This window comes from Urocitellus parryii, chromosome 3 (genome assembly GCF_045843805.1).
Source record: "Urocitellus parryii isolate mUroPar1 chromosome 3, mUroPar1.hap1, whole genome shotgun sequence".
Classification (NCBI taxonomy): domain Eukaryota; kingdom Metazoa; phylum Chordata; class Mammalia; order Rodentia; family Sciuridae; genus Urocitellus; species Urocitellus parryii.
This window is the reverse complement of record NC_135533.1, coordinates 215,762,359-215,787,325: the sequence shown is the minus strand read 5'-3', so window position 1 is coordinate 215,787,325 and position 24,967 is coordinate 215,762,359. Positions and strand designations below refer to the sequence as shown.

At 50.6% G+C, this 24,967-nt stretch overlaps 1 protein-coding gene across 1 annotated transcript in view; it reads right to left on the bottom strand.

Annotated features, from left to right (window-relative positions):
• The window catches only part of Insr (insulin receptor), a 113,438-nt gene that overhangs the window by 20,116 nt on the left and 68,355 nt on the right, over window positions 1–24,967 (bottom strand). Inside the window, 7 exon segments of the mRNA XM_077796592.1 lie at window positions 2,896–3,063; window positions 4,510–4,760; window positions 6,372–6,498; window positions 7,674–7,888; window positions 8,801–8,945; window positions 10,176–10,324; window positions 15,325–15,646. Coding sequence (XP_077652718.1) covers window positions 2,896–3,063; window positions 4,510–4,760; window positions 6,372–6,498; window positions 7,674–7,888; window positions 8,801–8,945; window positions 10,176–10,324; window positions 15,325–15,646 — 1,377 coding nt within the window.

Here is a 24,967-nt window from a genome sequence, read left to right as displayed (position 1 = left end):
GAAAACTGCTGAGCCAGTCCGAGTTCAGCCACACACACAACGTGATGGAGAGTGCTTCCGTTGGTACAAACGGCAAGTGCAAAGGCCCCGAGTCAGGGGTGTTCTTGGCATATGGAAAACGCAAGGGACCCATGTATCTAGAGTGGGGCAAGGGAAAGGACAGTGGGAAACAGGGCTGTCACAGTAGAGAGAACAAACGAACCCATCAGCCACGCAAATGTGAAGTGGTGAGAAGATGAAGCCAACTCCACCCAGAATTCCAGGGGTCCACTGGTGGATTCAGAGTCAGATTTGACCAGCGGTTCCCCCTGAGGGGTCATCTCACCCCGCCCTGTAAACACCCTGCAGCCTCCGGAGACATCCTCGGAGTCCCACCTGGACTGGGGGTGCCGTGAGTGGAGGCCAGGGAGCTGCTCAACACCCCACGATGCTCGAGAAGGCCCCTCCTCAGAGAATGGCCGGCCCCCCACATCCAGAGTGCCATGGTCGAGGCCTCCCTGAACTAAGGCCAGAGGGAAGTGGGGTTCAAACCTCCCAGGTAGGGGAACCGAGAAGAGCGGGAGCGCCCACCCCCCAGGGCCCTAGCATTGCCAAGCTGCTGCCTTTAAAGTCCCGGCTGCCCGTTTCAGTCCCCAGGTCAAGTCCTTGGGGCTCCCGCAACCCACACTGTGCGCGCAGCCGGGCTCCACAGCCAGGAGCCAGGACGCTGCGCCGCAGGCCATCTCCCGCTGGGAGGAAGGGACGTTGGATGGGACACAGGTGTGGTTCCAGGAGAAGAAGAAGGTAAACATGTCAGTGGACCAGGGGGCGCTGGTCTGGGGCGGCCCAGGGAGCTCTCCATGGGTCTCAGTTGGAGTCCTGAGGTTGGGGCGGGGGGGGGGGGGGGGGGGGGGTGGCTGCACTACACCAGCGCCCTCAACGCCCTCAACGCCTCCGAACTGTGCACTGGAAAGGGTTAAACGGTGGACTCTGTGCAGTGTATTTAGCCACAATTTTTTTTTTTTAAGCCACACTCATAGAAAGCTACTCCTGGCCTTAGGGAGTTCATCTAGTGTGCATTTATGTCTGTTTTAAACTGTCCAAAATAAACACGAGATTCCCCATTTTAACCGTTCTGCAATGCAGACTACGGTGCCATCGGGTATATTCACAACATGGGCCCATCACCGCCACGTCCCTCTCCAGAGCTTCCTCGTCTTCCCCAGCTGGAACCCTGTCCCCTCCAACACGGACTCCACCCTCCCAGCCCCGACTCAGGGACTGCCCAGAGCAGAATCCTGCAGGATGCGTCCTTACCGAGTTTAATTGTGGAAACAAAGTCACACACCTACAGTGACACTTAAACAGTCACCTGGTAATCAGATCTAGACTCACAGAATGAAAGTTGTTCTTTAAAAGAAGGAAAAAAAAAAAAAAAAAGGAAAGCTTTGACGTTGCCAGTGGATACTGGCAGACGGAGCCCACAGGAGGAGCTGAGCCGAGGCCCAGGCTTGCTCTCGAGTTATATAAAGCATCAGGAGTCAATCAGTTGGCAGTCCTGGGCTGAGGAAGGGATGATGTCAGAGGCATACATATAGCACATGATCTGGGAGCTGGGACGGCTCCCAGAGATCAGCTGTCCCCCACCCCTTCTCCCAAAAAGGAGGCAGACTGTAAGGGCTGGGTGGCTGGGCCAACACCCTGGGGCAGGTCAGGGACTGAGCCAAGGGCAAGACCTCGGCCACTGCTCTCCCACAGCCCCCTGCTCCTCCAAGGTCATGGACTGAGGACACCGAGACTGAAAACATTGCAAGAAAGTGAATTAGAGACAAAATAAATAAAGGAATAGAGCCCTTCAGTTTATTTGGTTTAGGGGAAAACAAAACAAAACAAAAACACCTTTAGCTTTTTTGAAATGTCCTCTATTGTCAACTATGGCACTCATCTGTGCCGTGGAACACCACCAGAACTGTATCCTGTCCCTGCAACTCTGCAGCCACTGTCCAAAAACTCAGGGATCAGATTTTAAAGGTTCTCATCACAAAAATGATCAATATGCTCATTACTCAAAGTTGACTTTTACCCATTGTGCACGTATGGAAACGTCACACTGTATCCCACCAATATGTACAACTGCAGTTGTTGTGCATTCATACAAATTAAAACAAACACAGTTTTAGAATATTTTCAACTAGTGCATACCAACTAGTTCAAGGCTTCAAATATTTCTCCATTCTCCCTCAGATGGATGGGGGACCTTGCAGCAAACAAGACTAAAGACTGAAAAAACAACTGTCATGAGCATCAAGTGTTGGCAGAAGGCACAGGAGCAGAGAGCACTGACCGCTCCCTGCCGTTCCCAGCCCTTTAAACCCGGGAACCAGAGTCCCTCCCTGGCTTGGCCTAGGACCTCTCTGCAAGCCCAGCTGGCTCTGGTGTGGCAGAGAGTCTCAGGTGGTTCACACAGCGACACAGGGTGGTGGGGGAGGAAGGGGAAGCAGAGACCCCCAGGGGAGCATGGGGCTAAGACATGAAAGACAAGAGTCGAGCACCACTGAGCACCGGGACCCTGAGAAAGCATCCTTGGGGACCTTGGGGACCTTGGGGACCCCTGGTGTGTGACTGCGCAGTGTGCTTACACGTGCCAAGGCAGCCACTACTTCTCGAGGTGGCATCATCTCATGGGAACCCTGTCCTACCCTGGCTCACTGTTAAAGGGAACATCACGTGACCCTGATTGCACCCGGTTTTGACACCAGTCTTCAGAGGGTCTAGTTGCATAGTGTTTAAAGATGTGGACTTTCTTAGTGTGTAAGAGAGAATGTGCGCGCGCACCCTGGGAAGCAGGAGACAGCACCTGTGTCCCCCATAAGTGTCACACGGCGTGGCCAACCCACCACGGCTGCCCGTACTCACCTTTGAGACAATAATCCAACTCGTACAGCTCACTGTCTTCCTCCTGCCTTTCCCAGTAAACCAGGTAGTGCGTGATGTTGCCGTTGGGGTCCGAGGGGGGCTTCCACTTCAAGATGATCTGAGACGAGGAATTCGAAACCGAGATGGGATCCAGCGGGACAGAAGGATCTGCGAGAGAGAAGGAAGCAGGCCGACCGTGAGGAGGAGCGGGCTGCCGGGTGCACCAAGAGGGGAAGGGACACCCAAGTTACAGGACCGGGAGGCGGCGGCTGCAGTGTGTTTAACATCGGAGAAAACTGCCAACACAAGGAACGCTCGCCAGGCCAGGCCAGGCGAGGGTCACCAAGTCACAGTCCATCTGCACCACAGACGGCGTGGCCACATTCCCCCACTGACTTGGTGAACATGGATGGAGCCCCAGCACGCGCCAAGCTCCCTGCTGAGCACTGGGAAGATGCTGCTGGGGAAGAAGGACCCCAGGAAGAGACCAGACTCATGCTATTGGTTCTAGTTGGCTCCAAATTGAACCTGGTCCCTGGGCAAACTTGAAGCCCCCAGCTGTCATCCAACATCCCCCACAATGCACAGCGTTAGGCTCCACAAACCATTCCCCTCAAAAAAAGAGGTGACCTAGGGAGTTGGGGAGGGAGGGGACACTCAAGGTAGAGACAGAGTGTACAAAGGACCCAGATGCTGGAGGTTTCTAGAAACCAGGCATGTGGCATCCATGGGAGACGGGCTGTGAGTGGACCAGCCCAGGAAGCAGAGCTGACTTGAAAGCTTGCCTTGTTCCCCATGGGGCAAGGGTGCTCACTCTCCGCCCTACGGACACTGGGGCTGGACGAGGCTGTCACAGGGAGCCAGCCATCCCCACCCCAGCTGGGTCAACCACCCGCGCCAGCAGACACTGCCTAGCGCTCCCTGGAGAGAGAGACTCGTCACTCTTTGAGAAGGGCTGCTGTGGGAGAAAGACTTGGGTTTTGCAAAACTAACTTAATTGCTAGGAAACATTCCAGTAAAAAAAGAAAATTAGAGGAGGAGGAGGAACGAAGGGGAAAAACACGGTAAAAATGGCAAAACGTGGAAGCCGGGGACAGTCAGCCATTCTTTCTAGCTTTCCAAATATTTGAAAAATTTAATAGATTGAAAAAATAAACGATTGCCCCCTTATCTATGGACGATGTAGTCGCAGCCCCCAGCAGACACCCAAAGCCTCACACAGCCCTGAGCCCTGAACACACTGTGGCCTCCCTATGGCAGAAACTCATTATAGATCAGCCACAATAAGAGAGACCAGCCATAATAGAACAGCTACACCCATTCACTACAGTGAGTGAGTGACAGCGATGAATGGTTTGCTTCTGGAATTTTCCATCAAATATTTCTGGATTGTGGCTGACTTCACATGATCAAAGTCCTAGAAAGCATGAAGCTCAGGAAAGGGGGACACTGTATACTCCCCCGTAAGGAGGTTTGTGGGTCCGCATCATCTTGTGAACACATCCCCCTCAGCACTCGGCTCCTGTAGAAGCCAGTAGCCATAAGAAGTCCCCTGCATAGCGACTGGCAGGGTCCCCCCTGGCGAACAAATCCATATTCACAAAACATACGTACTGGTGGCATCCGTCTGCACATAGATGATGTCACTCTTAGCCCCGTAGGTCCGGCGCTCATCAGAAAAGGTGACCAAGGTCTTGACAAAGATGGCGTACTGGGTCCAGGGCTTGAGACCCCGCATCAGCCATCCGGGGTGGTGTTGGGGCTTGGGGTCGTTAGACCTCTGAGGGGGGTCGATGTCCACCACGGTCCAGCTGTTGGAGCCACATGCATCCTGCCCGTCAAACTCGGTCACGTTCTGATAAGGGCTTTTGAGACAAAGCAGAAGGAAGGGTTATTACCCTTGCAGTCCCTCGAGGTCATGACGTGGCCACTTCTCAGAGCCCCACGGGTGGTGGGGGACACTTCCAGCCCTAGGGCTGCTGCTTTCTCACCTAACAACCCTCTGCCACCAGGAAAAATGACAGCAGCCAAAGAGCAAGGAGCCCTCAGCCCTGACATCTCAGTGACCACAATGACAGCCCGAGGTCCCACTCACCATCTTCAACTTTCTGATGGTGCAAAGATGGTGTGGACTTCCTTTAGATCTGAATTCTGATCTCCGGGGCTAGCAACCCACAGTGTGAGAACTGGTGGCTCCAGGCAGCTTGCAAAGGTGAAGAGCCCAGGCACTGCAGTGTGCCTGCTGCAGAGCGAGGGCGTCTGGGCAGTTAGGTGTGGCCGCTGCCCTTGGGCGGACAATATTTTCAACTCAGGTTATCAGGACATAGCCACATCCCAAGAGGAGGGACATCCGTAACAGCAGCAACTGGCCCATGAATCACTGATGTTATATAACAGAACATCTGGGAGTTCTTGACTGGCATGTGACACCTCTTGACATGTGGAATGTTGATTACTATGACTCCTAGGGCCACCTCTGCTGCCTCCCTTAAACTCCTAGCCTAAGTCAGGGACAGTGCCTCACGCCTACAATGCAGCAGTGCAGGAGGCTGAGGCAGGAGGATTGCAAGTTTGAGGCCAGCCTTGGCAACTTAGTGTCTCCAAATAAGTAAATAAATAAGGCTGAGGATGCGGCTCAGCATTTCTATCCCTGGTACTAAAACAAAAGGAAAAAAGTCCCAGCCCAATCACATGCTAAAAAATACTACACGTGGTTTAATGTGTTCAGAATTTCTGCTTCTGAGGACAGAAGCTTTCTGGAGATGGAGGGGGGTGACAGCTGTACAACTCTGGGTATACTTGATGCCACAGAACTGTACTTTTAAACAAGGGTACATTTTGTCATATCCATTTTGCCACAATAAAAAAATTCTTGGGGAAAAAAAAATTGAAAACCTATTCTGCAGACTGCACTCCTGGGTACAGCAAACAGGCAAATGGAAGAGTGCAGATTCCCTGCCATACCTTAGTCTTAGCTACTCTCTTGAAGCCAAGGATTTGAGGCCAGCCTGGATAACACAGCACGGTTGTCTCAAAAGAGAGAGAAGAAAAATCCAAAGAAAAACTTTGTACTTTCAATTTTACTTTTGACAAAAGGGGGTGTTATTGACTTTGTATACCATCAACTAGTAAGGTGGTTAAAAGGAACCTAAGGCCAGGTGCGTGGCATACTCTTGTCATCCTCGTGGCCCAGGAGGGTGGCAAATGTAAGGCCAGCCTCAGCAAAAGTGAGGCACTAAGCGACTCAGTGAGACCCCATCTCTAAATAAAATACAAAATAGGGCTGGGGATGGGGCTCAGTGGTCGAGTGCCCCCAAGTTCAATCCCTGTTACCAAAAAAAAAAATTTTTTTTTAAATAAAAGATACCTAAGGTATTTATTCTACAGGGAGAAAGTGGGGCACAGAGAAGAACACCCTGGGACAGAACTAGCACCCATCTCCACCCCACTCCACAACTCTTTAGCCTTCTACTTACGCCTCTTTGTAGAAGAGCATAAATCCTAAGAGGTCCCGGAAATCAGGGGGCCAGTACGGCTCCCATTTCAGCAAGATCTTGTCAAAAGATGTCTTAATGAAAGAAAATTTAAGTAATTCATTTTCACCTGGAAAAGTTAAAAAAAAAAAAAAATCAAGCTACTTCAGTAGGGAATAGTGTCAGGTCAAAGCTTGGGATCCCACACTTCCTGGAGGGCTGCCAGAGGGAGATGTCCACACGCTGTTCCCCAAATGGGTCTGGTCCCTGCAGCAGCAGAGCACGGGTCTTGCTGAGGGTGGACTGGGAGGCACTGGAAGCCAAGCACAGGTTGTGCAACGTGGCGCTTCAGGCCAACCAATTAATTGGGCAGACAAAGCTGAATAAGGGTGACATCTGGGTATCCCCAGCCTGTGTCCAGGTGAGGACAACCTGCCCATGGCTATCTAGACAAGGACTTTGCAGAAGTAACATTGCTCATGGACTTGCAAGCTGACATGGGAGAGGATGCTCCTTCTCGGGCACAAAGACACACGCCAAGTGACTTTGACAGACTGGGACCAATAAACCTTGGAAAGACCCAGCTGAGTCATTCCCTGGGCCTGGGATGCAATCTCCCTCCTGCCCTCCACCCCAACCTAACCCTCGATGAACGGCGAGCGTCCTGCCTCAAGGGGCCAATTCCCCAACAGGACCAGGGACAGCCTCCAGCTGCAGCAGCTGCAAAGACAGCACCCACCACACCCTCCTGCCTGGCGGGGCTCTCCCTGGTCAGCCTCCACCACAGCTGAGCTGGGCAAGGGTCCGATCCTCCCGGTGCCAGGCAAGACTTTAGACAACCCCTGCCTCCACTCCCTGGGGCTGCACAGAGGTTCTCCCAACCCCGTCTTCCGTCCTCCCTCTCTGCTCGCAGGCGAGAGCCACACTGTGGTAAGAGGCCCTTCCTGCCCGCTTCTCCTCCTTCTCCCCTATGTCACGGGCATTGCCCTCAGCACCCTTCCCACCCTCCCGCCTCCGTCTCCCAGAGGACACGGGTGGGAACGGGCCTGCTGTCCACTCGGGAGCCTCGGCAGCAGCACCAAGTCCGACACTTACACAAGAAGGTGCCACTCACTCCTTCACGCAGCCTTTGCAGCACCTCCCAGCACCAGACGCAGAGAAGAGCGGTGCCGAACCCGCCCGTCACACGGCGAGTCGCACTCACCAGGGCACAGTGGCGCCTCCTGCAGGCCAGTGCGGTGGCCAAGGAAGGGCAGCCACACCATCTGGGCCACAGGCCGGGAGCCCCAGAGCAGCACAACTTACAAGATGCCTGGTCGCCGTTGGTCTTCAGGGCAATGTCATTCCTCTCCTGGCGCCCCTTGGTTCCGGAGACTTCTTCCATCTTGTGAATTTCCGACAGGCAGAGTTTGGGATTATAGTGGAAGAAGAGTTTCCCCTGAGTGATGGTGAGGTTGTGCTTGCTCCAGTCCCAGAGCTGCCTGAGGTTCTGGTTGTCCAAGGCGTAGAAAGAGTAATTCCTGCAGGAACACACATGTCCTGGTCACTTGGCGGCATCTCCTGCTCAGCTCTGAGAGGGCAGTGCTGGGCCGGGGGTCGATCTCATCCCGTGCTACAACCTCGGTGCCAACCACTTCCAGGGGCAGACTCTGTGGATATTTATCGAATCGGGAGAATGGGGAAGCCGCCTCGTTTTTGTGGCCAGGAAGGAGTCTGAGCTCAGCCCTAGGGATGGGGAGGCGAGACCATGGCTGGACCAAGACTGGGTTCGCAGGGAGGAGAGACTGAGAAAGAGGTGTCGGAGCTGGGAAAACCAAAGAAGGCCACTCGGCCCCAGGGGATGCCCAGTGGCCCGGCCCCCAGCGCACTGCAGGCCAGACCAACCCAGAACACGGACTTCCTCCACAGGGAGAGGGGTCCTTCAAGGTTTTACTCCCCGTCAGCTCTGTGACCTGGTTAGATCTGAGCTTCAGAAAACCAGTGAGCCACCAGCAGGTGACGGGTGGGAAAAGGGAAACTCGAGACCCGCAATGCAACTCAGAAGCCATCAGCCTGGGTCACGTGGCTACTGAGCGCCTGGATGGGGGCCATCCCAAACTGTCCTGGAGGGGGAAAGCGCGTCTCAAAGACTCGGCACAAGAACACAGGTGTCCAACCTCTTCTGGAGAATTCCTTTTTAAATTAATTCCATATTGAAATAACCTTTTGGATATAATGGGTAGGAAAATTAATCTCACCCGTTTCTTTTCAAGTTTTTAAAGTTCAGCTACTGGGACATGTCAGTCCCGGGTGTGACCTGTACTGGGTTCCGCTGGACAGCAGGGCTCCAGCCCGGGAAAGCCTATCCAGGAGGCACTGGACCATCCACAGGAAACACCAGAGCTTCAGCGCAAAGGTGTTCGTGATGGCCGCACCCAGAAGGGCCCACCTACCCGATCTCCAGCGTCTCTCCTCGAATCAGACGCAACTTCCGGAAGAAGGAGAGGGACACCAGAGCGTAGGATCGGCGGATTTTGAGATACCCTGAAATTTCTTCAATGAGGCCAAGGTTGGCCTCCAGCTCAGCCGCCAGATTGTCTGGGGGGAGGGAGGGAGAATGCCGTGAGCTCTGTAGAAGTCCTTTCATCTCCCCTGAAGAGCAGCCCGCTGCCCAGGGGTCTCCAGACTTGTTCACACAAACCCGTCTTGCTGCTCCCAATCAGCCAAGCATACCCCAGCCTCATGCCTGGGAATATTACCCCAGCATCTGCCTGGCTTCTCCCACCACCCTCTCTAAGCTTCCTTCCCTAGACCAGAAACTTCTTAAAATAGCAACCTGCTTTCTTCTCTGTTTAGGAGGTTGGCAAAGGACACTCTGTTTTTTAGATAAAGATTTATTGGAACAGAGCTCTGCCCACTGGTTAACCTGCATGGACGACTGTTTTCACACTTAAAACCACAGAGCCGGGATGTTATGATGGAGATTATGAGGCCCACAGAGCTACAGACAGTCAGCCCCTGGCATCCATGGGCTCAAGCAACTGAAGCTCAGAAAAACTGGGGGGTTGAGGGGGGTGGAATTCATCTACACTGAACATGTAGAGATGTTGTTCTTGTCACTACTCCACAGACAACACAGCATGTCAACTACGCTCATGGCATGTACATCATATAGGTATGACCAGTCTCTGGACATGATTCAAAGTCTACGGGAGGCTGCGTGTAACGTCTGTGCCAACAAGGAACTTGAGCATCTATGGATGTGGGTATTCATGGGAGTCCTTTAATCTTGCTTAAGCCAGTTTAAGTTTTGGGTTCTGTCACACAAAACCACCATGTTCCCAATGGTTACAGCTCAAAGTCTCCTGCTGATCCTTCCTCGCATGCTAAAGGACCCCCATCTTCACTACCTGGCCCTTCAGAGGAGAAAATTACTCTCTCTTACTGCACCCTCTACCTGTTTTGCTGGCCGTCACGGCCCCTAAGCTGAGCTTACTCTTTTAATTCCAGCCTGGCCAAGCGTTTGCCTTGTTGGCTGTGATTATTCAATCAGGGTTTTCTGGATAAGTTAACGCACGGGGAAACATGGTCTGCTCGCTACAATAAGGCAGACTTGTTAAAAACGCAGATTCCTGATGCCCCAACTCTGCATTGGAAGATGAGAATTTCAGAGTAGATGGGGCCAGGCCCTGAGCCGTTCGAATTCTGAGGCAAACTAGTGGCATGATACTGCTGGTGACAGGGCCACTGAAGGGTGCTCCCAGGCGACCTCAGGAACAGAGCCGCTTCCACAGCTCCCAGGGAGCAGCCCCCCCCCCCAGCACTCACTGCCCCCGCGGATGTTGATGATCAGGCTCCCGTTGACCACGGTGCAGCCTCGGAGCTCCTGGGCCGACGTCACCGAGTCGATGGTCTTCTCGCCTTCTAGGAGGTGACAGACCTTGGGACAGGGGCCCAGGCAAGGGGTACACATCAAGCTGAGGTTGGAACAGAGAGAAAGAGGCGTCAGGGCACACAGGGCTCCCCTTACCTGGCACGGCAGACCACAGGCTCCAAAGGGACCCAGTGACACACTCAGGCGGTTACCCTAAGCAGCGCTCCCGACCTCGGCAGGAGCACGGAGGCCAGATGTCCTGCGCATCACAGGCTCTGAGCAGCATCTCTGGGCTCCACTCCTTCAACGCCAAGAGCATCCCCTCCTCAAGCTGTGTCAGCCCACAAGGTCCCCATGTGGGAGGGCAACAATTATCCTCAGGTAAAAACCACCACCCAAAGTGAGACACTTTCTGGCTACAGGCACCAATAAACTCCTGTGATCTTGCTTACGCCAGTGTAAGTTTGGGGTTCTGTCACACAAAACCACCGTGTTCCCAAAGTTACAGTCTCAAAGTCTGTTTCCTCATGGGTGAAATAAAGAGACCACATCGAGCACGAAGAACACAGAAAACAAAAATTGTCATCTATGCTCTGATATTACTAGAATAAAAATCCACAAATAAGTGATCATTTACACATCTCTACGGATGCGGATCTTCAGACTTTAGTATTTAAGAAAAAAACAAAGTACAGTTCTCCCTCCATATCCATGGGTCTCACTCCTATGGATTCAACCACCCAAAGACAAAAACTATTCAGAAAAAAACTGCATCTATATAGCACATGTGCAGGCTTTGTGCTCGTTATGCTCAATGAAGCGTAGCAACTTGTCATACATGTGCAAAAAATCCAAAGCACTGCGTTGCCAGCATGCTGGACAAGGACGCTCAATCTTGTAGTACCCAGTCTTATACAAGGGACCTGAGCAGCCACAGATTTGGGTATCTGAGAAGGTCCTGGACTCAATCCTCCAGGGATGCCGAGGGGGGACTGGTCATGTGATCTTTGTCCAGGTTCCCAGCACAGAGCTCGGGAACTCCTGGGATTTCCTGAAGGACAGGAATGTCTTTGTCAGGAGTGTTGGAAATGTGAAGGGGACTTGTGGCAGCACCTAGATACCTTCAGGTGGGCACCGGTCACTGGCGCACCAACCCCAGGAGTAGAGGGTCGGAGCTTCCTGCGGCCCCACCTCCAGGGAGGGGCTGAAGGTGAAGTTCAGTCGTGTGGCCAACACCTCCCTCATTATGCCTGCAGACCGAGTCCCCGGCAGAAATTCTAGGCATCAGAGCTGAGTGGAGTTCCCTGGATGGGGGCCAGTCACATGGATGTGCCAGAAGGTGGCAGGCTCCAAGTCCACAGGGCCAAAGTTGGGTGGCCCTGCGTCCGCCTCTCCCAGACCTCGCCCCGTGTGTCCCTTGTGGTGCAACTGTACCCGAGGGCTTATGTCAGCTCCGAGTCCTGCTAATGAATCACCAAACCCAAAGCATTTGTGAGAGACCCCCAACCTACAGCCAGTTGTCAGCAGTGTGGGTGTTCTGAGGACCCCCAGTACACAAAGTTGGCATCCGAAGTGACAGCCGTCTTGTGGGGGATGGAGGCTTAAGCCCGTGGAGTCCGGTGCTGACCACAGGTGGTCAATGTCGAATTGTGTGCAGCAGCCCCAGATGGTCAGAGCAGCTGGGCTGCAAACACAGCCGAGACCAAATGTTTGAGTTCTTTCATTGTCTCTACACCTATGTGACAGGCAGGAATCTGAGCCCAGGGCTGGCAAACCATGGCCCGCAGGCCAGGTCCAGCTGGCCACCTGCTTTTTCAAATACCATTCTACTGAGCACAGCCACGCCCCTTGGTTAGGAAGCTCCTCAGCCTGCTGTTGACTGTGGAGCCCACACTGAGTCACTGCAGTGGAGGACGTATTCACTCTCTGGCCCATCACCAACCCCGGCTCCCTGCTATCTTAGCGGGAAATGACGAGTGGCCACGAGTTCTTTGCTGTTCTCGCGGCCTCTCCCACCAGGAAGGGCTGTTCTGCACCTGTGGAATCTTGGCTGGACCGTGCGACTCTCCGGGGCCACTGAGATATTAGCAAATGTGATGCACGCGGAGGCTTAAAGAGCTCTTTGAGTTTGGGGCCTGTTTTTCTTGGCTACGGGGGTGAAAGATCTCATGGAGAGAGGCCCCAGGTGACCGAGAGAAGTGATCCTAAACCATACAGCCACCACCAACCAGCCCTGGCCAAACCGAGCTGCAGGCGACAAACAAAACCTCAGAACGCAGAGTCGCTTACACCACGAGGCACCGTGGGCGACTCCTCACACAGCAAAAGCTGACAGATGTCACAAAGCTCATGACCCAGGGGGGACAGCAGAAATATCAGCTGGTGAAACATGCTGTGAAAAGAGTTAAGCCGCAGTCAGGTGCCACAAGTAGGAGATGTGTCCTCTGTGCAGGTGACTTCAGACCTGCAGGACGGACAGGAGTCCCTCATCCAGGGACTGAGGGACCGACTCATTCTCCATGCAGGTGACTTCAGACCTGCAGGACGGACAGGAGTCCCTCATCCAGGGACTGAGGGACCGACTCATTCTCCATGCAGGTGACTTCAGACCTGCAGGACGGACAGGAGTCCCTCATCCAGGGACTGAGGGACGAAGCATTCTAGGAGAGAGCAGCTGGTGCCGAGGCAGAGGAAAGAAGGGGAATCGAAAGGCTGGAGGGAAGTCCCAAGGCTACAGCAAGAGGGAGGCAGCGGGGACAGAGCCCCTGGGAACCTGAGGGGCCTTGGCAGGTGCACATCAGCGGGGTGAGATCCTGGGGGTCTCCAGGCATGATCAGGTGGCCGGTGTTTAGAGCTCCTGCAGGGCTGGGTTGGTGCAGCTCAGTGGTAGAGCCCTTCCCCAGCACGGCAGAGAAGGAAAATGGTTACTTGGGCCACAATGTGTAACTGAAGCAGGACGGTGACCAAAGAGGACGTTCAAGGTGTTTGGTGCAGACACAGATGGAGTTGGGCAGGGATCTGATGAGCAGGGGCGAGTGGGGTGGGAGACAGTCGAGGATTAGGGGTAACTCCCCCTCTTCCCAACAGACACCCACACACACCAAATTTCTGGTTCCCCTTATCTCAGGAAGGCCCACCCTGCTGATCCACCTGCACTCTGGGTGACCACAGATGGGATGCATTTTGATCAATTGATGGGACTTCCCAGAACTCTGCTTCAAATATACCAAGAACCACATCCCAGATAAGCCACCCAGAATGGGAAAAAAAACCATATCTGGTCCTCCTTGATATCAAACCACATTAGAAAACACAATAGTACTACAAAGGCCTCCATAAAATAAAATTTTAAAAAATTATTTCTGAAGCTTTTAACTACAAAGTAAAATGATGCAGTACTTTTATGGGAAGCCCTCACTTGGCCCCAGCTGTCACCTCCCCAGGGGAGGTGCTGGCTGTTTCTTAGAGAGGTGGCTTTTGTTTGCTTCTTCTGGGTGGTGCTAGGATAGAGCCCAGGGCCTCCCACCTGCTAGGCCAGCGCTGACCACTGAGCCACGCCCTGGTGCTTCTTGGGGTTTGTTCTAAGTTTTAACACACCTTCAATGAGAATATCAAAAGAAGTTGCTGTATTTCTCAGGCCTTCAATACAGTGAGGGGGAAATGCCTTGTATTTAAAGCCAATTATCTTTTAGTTTTGGGGGCTGAGGGTACCAAGGATTGAATTCAGAGGCATTCAACCACTGAGCCTCATCCCCAGCCCTACTTTGTATTTTATTTAGAGACAGGGTCTCACTGAGTTGCTTAGCACCTTGCTTTTGCTGAGGTTGGCTTTGAACTTAAGATACTCCTGCCTCAGCCTCCCGAGCCATGGGAATTACAGGCGTGCACCACCGTGCCCAGCTTAAAGCCGATGTCTTTTAGACAAATATCTCCCCTAAGTCATTAAAACCCTGTCTGTATTCAAATGGGGGGGGGGCAGAAATGAATCCAAAGGAATATGATCATTTTCCCAGCCTTACTGTTAAACTGACCAGGAAAAAAGAAGTTCCATCCAGCAAGCAAAGGTGACATAAAGGGTTATTTTCAGTCAACAAGACCACTTGACTTTTTTTTAATGAATCAAAAATGAATAACACAAAACATGTTGTACTTTCAAGTTTCATAAACACTAAAGAAAGGTTCATAAGAACTGAAATAAAGATTGTTTTCCTTCCTGCCCTCTCCACTCAGGGAAATAAAATTTCCCACCAGAACACTCTCGCTTGGCTAATTCTCAAGTCTGAAGAGTAAGATTTTTTACGTAAGCAGGTCAGCCCGAGGCCACCCGACATGTGTCTGTTTCTGATTTGTTTTTCTGTTGTTTTGTGGTGAAGTTTTTTTTTTTTTTTTTTAAACCCTCAGCACAAAAACCAGGAAACAGATTTTTAAAGCATGGTTATGACCCCAGACATTGAAATCTCTCTTCTTAGAAACTAAAGACATGATCACAAACCTATGGCATGTGTAGAAAATTTGGCTTGAGGCCAGAGAGAGAGAGAGAGCCCTGCTGTTTCCCACCCAAACTGGAGGAAATGGTTCGCACTGTCCTTCCAAAGACAAAGGCCCCGGAATGCAGCAGAAGCAGGTCTCTTCCTCCTGGGGACATTATGGGCTGACACCATCACTGTCTGGCTTCACGTAGGGAAGTCATGGAAAGCCTCAGTCACATCCTTGGCTTAACAAGGAGGCAGCCACCTCAGGGAAGACCTTGGGGGGTCCCAGGGGCAAGGAAGGACATCTACCCTCATGTTCTCTGCTAGCGAAAGAACAGGGTGTGAGACCTGAAGATACGAGTCCATTAGAAAAAATGTTTGCTCACTCCTGCACCAGAGCCCAGGACCCAAACAGGGGACAAAATGTCGCCTAGAGACCCAAGCGTATCCCCGGGCAGAGCACTCCACAGCAGCAACCTTGCTCCGGGCCAAGCAGCTTTGGTTTTGCACACAGTGTGAACAGGCAAACCATCAGCACCCATTCTACCCATGGTTGACAGTGTTGGGCGTGATCAGCAGCCCACGCTCCTTCCCCTCGGGCCCTCCTCCCTCCACCCCACCAAGGACTCACTTGCTGGAGTTCATGGTGTAGCCGGAAGGACATTCGGGGATACATTTGTTGTTGTGGATGACGTACTGGTGGCAGCCCGGGCGCCGCGAGTTCTTGCATCTGTTGTGCAGGTCCTGGCAGAAGCTGAAGTTCACGCAGCGCCAGTCCTGGAAGTGGTAGTAGGGGGGCGGGCAGGTCTCCACGCACCTGCCGTCCAGGTAGAAGTTGCGGCAGGCCACACACTTGGTGGGATCGTCGGGCTCGGAACAGTTGCCCAAGCATTCGCTGTGGCAGCAGAGCCCTTCGGCGGTACAGCCGTGCGACTTACAGATGGTCGGGCAAACTGGAGAGGGGGAGAGAGCACAGCTGGTCACTGATGTGCCCACTTTGTCTGCACGTGCAGCAGCTATGGCCCGGGAGTGGGAGCCAAGCAAAATAACAAAACAGCCACAGTTCCACACTCTCGCCGCGTGCCAGGCCTATTGATGAACCCACTGAAGCTTCAGAACCAGCGCCGAGCCTGGAATACCAACACCACACGGGGCAGGGGGCAGAGAAACCCCAACTTAAAAACATCTGCCAATTTCTAGGGTCCACTGAGGTCACCCACAAGAAGCCACCAAAAAGAGTTGGCAAGACGTGTATGGTAGCATTCCATTAAACAGTATGTCCAATGGTAGGTGCAATCTATATCTATCAAAGATACAGAGTAGCAAATAATCTCAAAGGCACCAATAATAGAAACATGCAGAACTAGGAAGTGGGAAGTGTGAGAACTTATTACCTGGTGTTGGACATAATTTTGATCATAGTCTTATACAATTTTTAATAATGCCTGGGTTTAACAAATTGGCTAGCAAATTTCCTGAGAATACCACCATTGGCTCTAGAGAGCCAGATTCACCCCAACAGTGAAATGGATAGGTTATCTTCATGTTTCCACTTCACAGATGGGGAAACTGAAGGCACAGGGTTAAGTGCTGCGCCCCACCCCCAAAAAAATTTCTTTTGCAAACATTTGCTTAAGCTGATGTTGCTGCTGCAGCCCCTGCAGCGGGCTGGGGGATTCCCACAGCCCCTACCTGCGGAAGCACAGAGTCGGCTGAAGAAGGCATGTTACTTAAACACAGGAACGTGAACAGGTGGACGGAGGATGGAAGGGAGATATGATCCAATAGGAAGGAGGAGCCTGCAGGTGAGTGGGGAGCCTGTCTGCAGATCTGGCAGGAGGAACCTTCTTATTGGGAGCTACTGAACCCAAGGCTGGCCTCCACCCAGCTTCCTCCACCGCTGGTCACACCTGCCCTTTCTCCCAGGACCCCTCTACTCATGGCTGCCTGGTTACCTCTCAACTTCAGCCCCTTGGCATCTGTCCTGGGCACCCCCTTCCCAGGCTCCCGACAGCTTCACAGAAGCCAGACGGCTCCTGGCCACAGGCCTGGCCTCTTCTCCAAGGTGTTGCCCTCCCACGCTCCCTGCACCGTCTAAACATGGCTTGGAAGCCATCCAAAATCAGGCTCTGTAGTTACTACAACGAACTTTCCCACCAGCCAGACCCAGGGAACAGGAGCATCCCTGAGGTCCCTCCACCCCGAGCGGCACTGTCCAGCCGAACCGTCAGGGATGATGGAAATGGTCCTTATCTGTGCTGACCCACTGCCCCTCCGGGCTATGGATGCGGCGAGTGCAAATTGCTAAAATACACGTAGCATAAATTTGAAATCTTGACCGTTTAAAGTCTGCAGTCGGGGGGCATTGAGGACATCACTGTGCAGTGGGGGTCACCACTACCCACCTCCAGGACTGTCGCATCCACCCAAGCTGAAACTGAAACTCTGCCCCTGTCAAACCCCCCAGCCCGGCACCACAGTTCCGCTTTCCATCTGTGTGAATCTGCCGACTCTAGGGACCTCCTGAGGGTGGACTCCTTTGTCCGTTTGTGGAAATCTAGCCGATTTCACGTAGCAAAATGTCCCCACGGTTCACCCCTGGTGCAGCAGGCACCACGCCCTCCTTCCCTTCAGCAGTTGAATGACAGCCCATTGTGTGGACAGCTGCGTCGGTTTATCCATTCATCCATGAACGGCCACTTCGTTGGCTTTTGCCTTTTGGCTTCTATGAGCCACGCTGCTGTGAACACGGATGGGCGTGCAAAGGTTCCTCACGCCCCTGCCTCGACTCTTCCATGCAAGGCACCTGGAATTGGAGTTTCAGGATCGAATGCTGATCCTAGTCATCTCCTGATGAGCGCCTACTGTTTTCCAGTGACTGAACCACTTTGTATTCCAGTCAACAGTACACAAAAGTTCCAATTTCTCCCGAGGGACTAAACTTCTAACTGTAGTTCATTTAATTTTTTTCCCAATTTTAATTGCCACAGTGTTTACCACCTCCTGTATGAAACAGTGCAGCCTTAGAAAATAAAAATAAACTCCTTGCCAGTGTCTACATGCCCCATGGGGCCCAGTCCCTGCTAGCCTCACTGAGCCCTCCCAGCCCTGGGCAGCAGTATGCTGGCTCCCTCCTGCCTGACACACCCAGGCTTGGTTCTACCTCAGGGCCTTTGCATCTGCTATCCTAACTGGCTGGAGTATCCTACCCATTGTCCCTTCATGACCATCCCCTTCTCATTCTTTAGGTCCCAACTCATTATAAAGATCCTTCCAAAGAAATTTGCCTCTACTTCTCAAACCATGCTCCAAAACATTATCTTAATAAAGTTTCCATATAGCATTTATCACTCTTAAAAAAAAAATCCAAGATCATTTTTCAACTATTTGTCTAGAGGGGATTCCTAGGGGACAGGGTTACTGCACCCACTCCTAAAATAGGTATCCAGCAGGAGCTCAGGAGAGACACTTGCCCAATGAGGGGGAGATGCAAAGGAAGGACTTTGGGGGAGACTCCAATTCTTAGTAGTGGCTCAAGAATTCATCCAAGAATGCCCAAGAGGAGACCCACACCCCCCACAAGCCCTGAATGTAGCTGCCTAAGTGCATATTCTGCTTTAGATGAATCCCGAAAGATTGCAACACCTCCAATAAGAGCAGGTCTGGGGGAGGAGACCTATGAGTGTCTGAAGTGTTTAAGGCCACACAGACCCGAGTCAGGTAAGTAGCATTATCTCCTTTCCACAGAGGCCAGAAGACAGGTCCAGCAGATAAGTAGCAGGACCCGTGACGGACTCTCCAGCTTTGGCTCTGCATCTGACATGCCTGGGTGGGAAAAATGACCAGGGACTGTGGCCTCCTGCAGGATCCACGGACAGAGGAGCCACAGGCATCCAATGCATTCAGCTTTAGAGACCGGGCACCATGCCCCCTAACTGGCATACCAGGAAGATTTCCTCGGTGCACCAATGGCAGTCTTAATTTCCTCATCCATAATAAAATGGGATAAGCATCTCCTATGTGCTGTTAAGATTGTTGCAAGAATTCAATGGGATGATCTTTGAAAAGCACCAAAATTCCAAGAATACCTGCAAATACCAAAATTAGTGGATGTTCATGTCTGTCTGCGAAACGGTGTAGTATTTACATAGAACTTACATACATGCTACTGTGGACTTCAAACCCCCTCCAGATAGATTATAAGACCTAGCACCACTTAAATGCTATGTGAATAGTTGCTTTGCTGTACCGTTTGGGGAATACCGGAAAAAATGTCTGCAGGACAGGTGCTTTTTTTTTTTTCCTGGCTAGTTCTGACCCAGAGTTGAGCGTGAAGATGTGGGACGTGAGGCTGTGGAAAGCCAACCGCATAATCATCATTGTCGTCATTATCAGTGTCACTAATACTGATCTGTCTGGGTGATCTGAGGGCTGAGACTCAATTGGAGGAAGCAATATATAAAGCAGACAATGATCTAGGGTCACAGAGACTGGCTCTGGCAGGGCACATGTAAGAGCAGGAAAGAGCCATTTCCTGGGCTGGGGCTGTATGGAGGGCTGGCCCTTTCATTCATAAGAGTCATCATCAAAGCCCTAATAAAACGACTTCCCGAACACACAAGCCTTCCAGCCCGGACAATGCGAGGAAGGGCTTCCAACACTGGCCAGCAAAGCCAGCGGCCAGCCAGACGTTTCAGCCTCAGACAGTGCACCACGCAATTCCACTTACAGGACATCCTGGAAAGAGCAAGACCACAGTGACAACAGGCTGCCAAGGGACCACCTGGGGCCACTGGGAAGGGCACAGGACTTTGGAGTGGGGGCCGTTCCCTATCTTTTTCTTTGGAGGGGGATGGTACTAGGGATTGAGCTCAGGGTATCCAACTACTGAGCCACATCCCAGCCCTATTTTGTATTTAGTGACAGGGTCTCACTGAGTTGCTTCGCACCTTGCCATTGTCTAAGCCTCTGGAGCTGCTGGGATTACAGGCGTGCGCCATCATGCCCAGCTCTGTTCCCCACCTTGATGGTGCTTATCCTTACCTATGTACCTGGAGGGGAGGGGGAGAGAGGCTGATGAGTGGCACTAGAGTGGGAGGGCAGGGGTGTGGCTCAGTGCAGAGCACTTACCCACTGCACATGAGGCCCCGGCTCCATCCCCAGCTCCAGAGATTGAAGGAAAAGAAGCAAGCAAGCCAGGAGGGAAGGCAGAGCAAGGAGGAGGAGGATCGAGAGGCCCCAGGTGCTGGTGCACGGTGGGGTGAATACAAATACCATGCACTATACATCTCAAAGCATGGGAAAAACAGATTTAGAAAGTTTTTACCATAAAGAAATGTCTAACGTTCAAGAAGATAAATATGGTTCTTCCATTTGTTTGGCTAGCAGTGCCGGGGATGAGCTGAGGGCCACGTGCATGCCAGGCAAGTGCTCTACCTGAGCTAAACCCTCAGCCCAGGGAGATAAATATGTTTACCCTGATTTAAACACTATCCAATGCATACAGGTATCCATAGATTAGGTGGTGATATTAATGTGCATAATTTTTATGCTTTTATGTACCTTAAAAATTCACAGAACTTTACACTAAGATGGATGGATTTTACTACATGTAAGTTATACTTTTAGATGAGTTTAAAAGGATATTTGATTCACGTATCCTTTTAGAAGGAACACAAAAATGCACACAATTTGTTGTTTACTATATATGTGTACTATCCACTTTTTTTTTTTTTTTTTTTGACAGGGTCTTGCCAAGTTGCCCAGGCTAGCCTTGAACTTGTGATCCTCCTGCCCATATCTAGTTTTAAAAGCCTCTCCTAGACAAATAAGCAAATGTTATTGATCAGTGACATGATTCTACCCTGAAATATCCCAGCAGCAACTGCAAAAGAATAGTTGAAAAATCAAATACCTGTACAGTCTTTTAAGATCATTTTTCTCATTCTTCTACACATGGATAACCAGTGTTCCAAGCACCAATTATTTAAAAGACTGTCTTTTCTCCAATGTATATTTTTGGCACCTTTGTTGAGGATCAGATGACTGTAGCTGTGTGGGTTAGTCCGTGTGTCTTCTATTCTGTACCACTGGTCTGTGTATCTGCTTTTATGCCACTACCAGTTTCGTTTTGGTAGCTCTGTGGTATAATTTGAAGTCAGATATTGTGATGCTTCCAGCATTATTTTGGGGGGCTTAAAATTGCTTTGGCTATTCTGGGTCTTTTTTTCTTCAAAATGAATTTTAAGACTTTTTTCTAGTTCTGCGAAGAATATCATTGGCATTTTGATGGAAATTGCCTTGTAGGTTGCTCTGGTAATATGGCCATTTTAACATCAGTTCTGCCTATCCATGAACGTGGGAGGTCTCTCCGTGTTCTTGTGTTTTCTTGTTTCTTTCTTCAACGCTCTCGTTGTACAGGTCTTCCACTTCCTTGGTTAGATTGATTCCTAACTATCTTAAATTTTGAGTCATTTGATTTTTGTATGTTGGTTCGATAACCAGCCATTTTGCTGATTTGTTTCTGACCTTTAGAAGTCTCCTGGTGGAGTTTGTTTTTGTTTGTTTGATTTTGTAAGTATAGGATCATATCAGCTGCAGATAATAATTTTTCTTCCTTTTTTAAAAAACTTTTTTATCCCTATTATTCCCTTCTCTTGCCTAGATAGTTATCTCTCACCCTGCACAAAACTCAAAATGGATCAAAGACCTAGGAATCAGACCAGAAACTGCAACTCCTGGAACAAACATAGGGTGGCACACAGGTACAGACAACAACTTTCTCAATATGACCCCTGAAGCTCGGGAAATAATGCCAAGAGTTAATACATGGGGAGGAAACAAATGAAAATCACTCCCTTTGCTGTGCAGAGGTGTTAAGGATGTGAAGAGACAACCCCCAGAATGGGAAAGAATCTTTGCTAGTCTTCTGACAGAAGATTAATATATAGAGCATATAAGAAACTTAAACACAAAAAATCCAAAATAACCCAATTAATAAATGGGCAAATGGACTAAACAGACACTCTGCAAAAGAAAAAAAATATATGAATGGTCAACAAATATGAAAAAAAAAAGGTCAATCTCATTAGCAGTTAGGAATGCAAATAAAAACTACCCTGAGATTTCATCTCACTCCAGTCAGAAGGGCAGTTTTGAACACAAAAAGTAATGCTGGAGGGGACATGGAAAAAAAAGGAAAACAGACTGTCGGTGGGATTATAAAGAAGTTATGAAAACAGTGCCAATCAGTGTAGAGGTTTTTCAAAAGACTAAGCATGGAACCAACACATGACCCAGCTATACCACTCCTTGGTTATTTATCCTAAAGAATTAAAGTCAGCATACTACAGCGATAATATCCATACCCATGTTTATAGCAGCACAATTCACAACAGCCAGACTATGGAACCAGTCTAGGTGTCTGGCAATGGATGAATAGGTAATGAAAATACGATGTATGCACACAATAGTGTTTTATTCATCCATAAAGAATGAAATGATGTCATCTGCAGGGAAACAGACTTCAGAGCATTGTGCTAAGTGAAATAAGCCAAACTCAAAGTCAAGGGTCGTATGTTCTGCCGTGAAAATTAAAGAAAAAGGAAAAGAAAGGTGGGGGTGGGGTGATCCATCAAAATCAAAAGGACATCAGTTAAGTAGAAGAAAGAGACCAGGAGGAGAAAGAGGGAAAGGGGAAATATGGGGGAACAATGTTGGCAAAATTATCCTGTTACATTGTGTGCATGTGTGAATATGTAATGAATCCCTCTGCTGTGTACAACTATAATGCAGAAAAATGTGGAAAATCATTTTTGCTTTATTACCAAAAAAATCACAGGTGCACAGGTGTAGGTCCATTTGAATAAATGCTTTCTTCTTTTACAGACGCCTCAATAAACTGTTGGCATTTCATCTTTCTTTTTTCAAATACCCCAGTGTGATAGATACTGTCATAGATATTTGTGGAAAATAGGAAAGCTGTGTGGTATTGCGTAAGCATCAAACACAGGTGACTCAGAATTGACACCCCTGACCTCAACAAATTCAGCCCAACAATGCTCCCACATCTCCCAGATTCCATGGGAGGTTGGGGGAGAGGGTATTGGGAGGGGGGACAGAGAAAATAAAAATCAGAGTGGAAGACAGCAAGGGTTTAATTTGCACATTAGTTTTCTTTCAGGTAAAATGCAAGTCCTTTGTCTTGCTGAGCTGTAAGGTATATTTCTTCTGAAGGATTCCAGTCACAGATGTTTCAAATAGCATTGCCAATAACAGAGGGGTAAATCAACACATGCTTCCGGATATGGGCAGGATGGTCATGTCTTCTTTCCAAATAATAATCTAATTTAAGAACATTCTATAAAATAACTGGCCCGTGCTCTTCAACACTGTCAGAGTCACAAAAGACCAAAAAAAAAAAAAAAAAAAAAAAAAACCAAGGAATTCTATAGACTAACACAGATTAGAATAGCAACTAAATGCAAAATGTGAACCCAGGCTGAGACTTGGGGGGGGCATTACCGTTTTCAATGAAGGACAATATCGGGACCACTGATGAGATTTACCTGAAACTGGATTAAAATGTTGTGTGGGTGTTAATTTCCTGTGTAAGGGAATTTTCTTGTTTGGGGGGAAACCTGCTAAAGAATTAAGGAAGGAGCATAATTGCAACAGATTCTCCACTGGTTCTGAAAAATAATGCATGTTAGGAGCACGCATAAATACAGAAATAACATGAATAGGGCAAAATGTAAACAATTAAATCCAGGTGCAATGCGTAGAACTTTTGTTTCTTTTCAAACTACATCAAAATAAAGAGTGACCAGTTTGTCAAAAGGTTAAAAACTTAAGTGTTAAGAGCAATAGATGCAGGCTACATGATAAATAACTTGGGCACAGAAATGCAGTGCTTTAACTCCCCCCACCACCCCGGAGGGTCAAACAGAAGACAAAGCCACTGGTAAGTGTTTAAATGTTTCCATAGTGTGACAAACGTCGATAACATTTTGTTACATTTCTTTCCAAGGCCTGTTGCTTCAATTAAAACAAAACAAACAACAACAAAAAACCTCAAAATCTATTATTTCAAACATTACTGCTTTCCAGAAATTTCCAAACCGCAAGTTGCATCATGAGCCCACAGGCACATTCACAACGGGTCCCAGGTCTCTGAGTGTGAATTTTATAAACTCCTTAAAGCAATATACTTTGTTTCCATTCATAAGCCTTTCTCTCCCACGCTGGCCCGGACCCTGACCTCAGAGGTTCCAGTCCCTGGAGCCAAATTCCTCCCCTCGGAATCTAGTAAATCATTTAATGGCAAGTGGGGGCAGGGCCGGAGCTTTCGACAACTGGGTGGTCGGGAGCTCAACCGCAGGAGCGCGTGTCCGGGAGGCAGGAAGGCGCCCCTTTTCCTTCCCTGACAATACGGCCCCAGCACGAGGGAAAACCTTTGGAATTTAGCCGTTGAGCTCTTCGGAGAAATACGGCGCGCGCAAAAGCCTAGCAGAAGCCTAGAAAGGCGCGGAGTCCAGGGACCCTCCCCGCGAGGGCGGCCTCCAGATTGGTCGGTTCGTGTGCGTACGTGAATGTGGGGTGGGTGGGTGTGTGGGTGTGTGTGTGTGTGTGTGTGTGTGTGTGTGTGTGTGTGTGTGAGAGAGAGAGAGCATGAGCGCTGCGTGCACCCGCACGACCTCCAGATTGGCAGATTGGTCGGTTCGTGTGCGTACGTGAATGTGGGGTGTGTGTGGGTGTGTGTGTGTGTGTGTGTGTGTGTGTGAGCGTGAGCGCTGCGTGCACCTGCACGACCTCCAGATTGGTCGGTTCGTGTGCGTACGTGAATGTGTGTGTGTGTGTGTGTGTGTGTGAGAGAGAGAGAGAGAAAGAGAGCGCGTGAGCGCTGCGTGCACCCGCACGACAGAGGAGGGCCCAATACGAGCCGAGCAGCTCTTTCAAGAAATACGCTGCGCCTAGGGACGGGAAAAGGAGGGAGCGGGATCCCAGAGAGGGGCCCCAGGAGGAGGCAGGGGCAGGAGGCCCCAAGACGGGTCCAGGGTTTGTCCGGGTGGGCGTGTGGGTGTGTGGCCACGGGGGCGGGCCGGAGGCAGCTGCGGACCTCTCGGGAGACGCTCGGCGCTACAGAGGCCAGGGAGGGGGCGGGCGGGCCTCCCGCTAGGGCAGCCTCGGGATTGGCCGATTCCTGGCCATTGGGCTGCGGGAGGCGGGCCCAGGTGGCGTGAGGCCCCTCCCCCTGAAGCCGGGGCGGCCGCGCA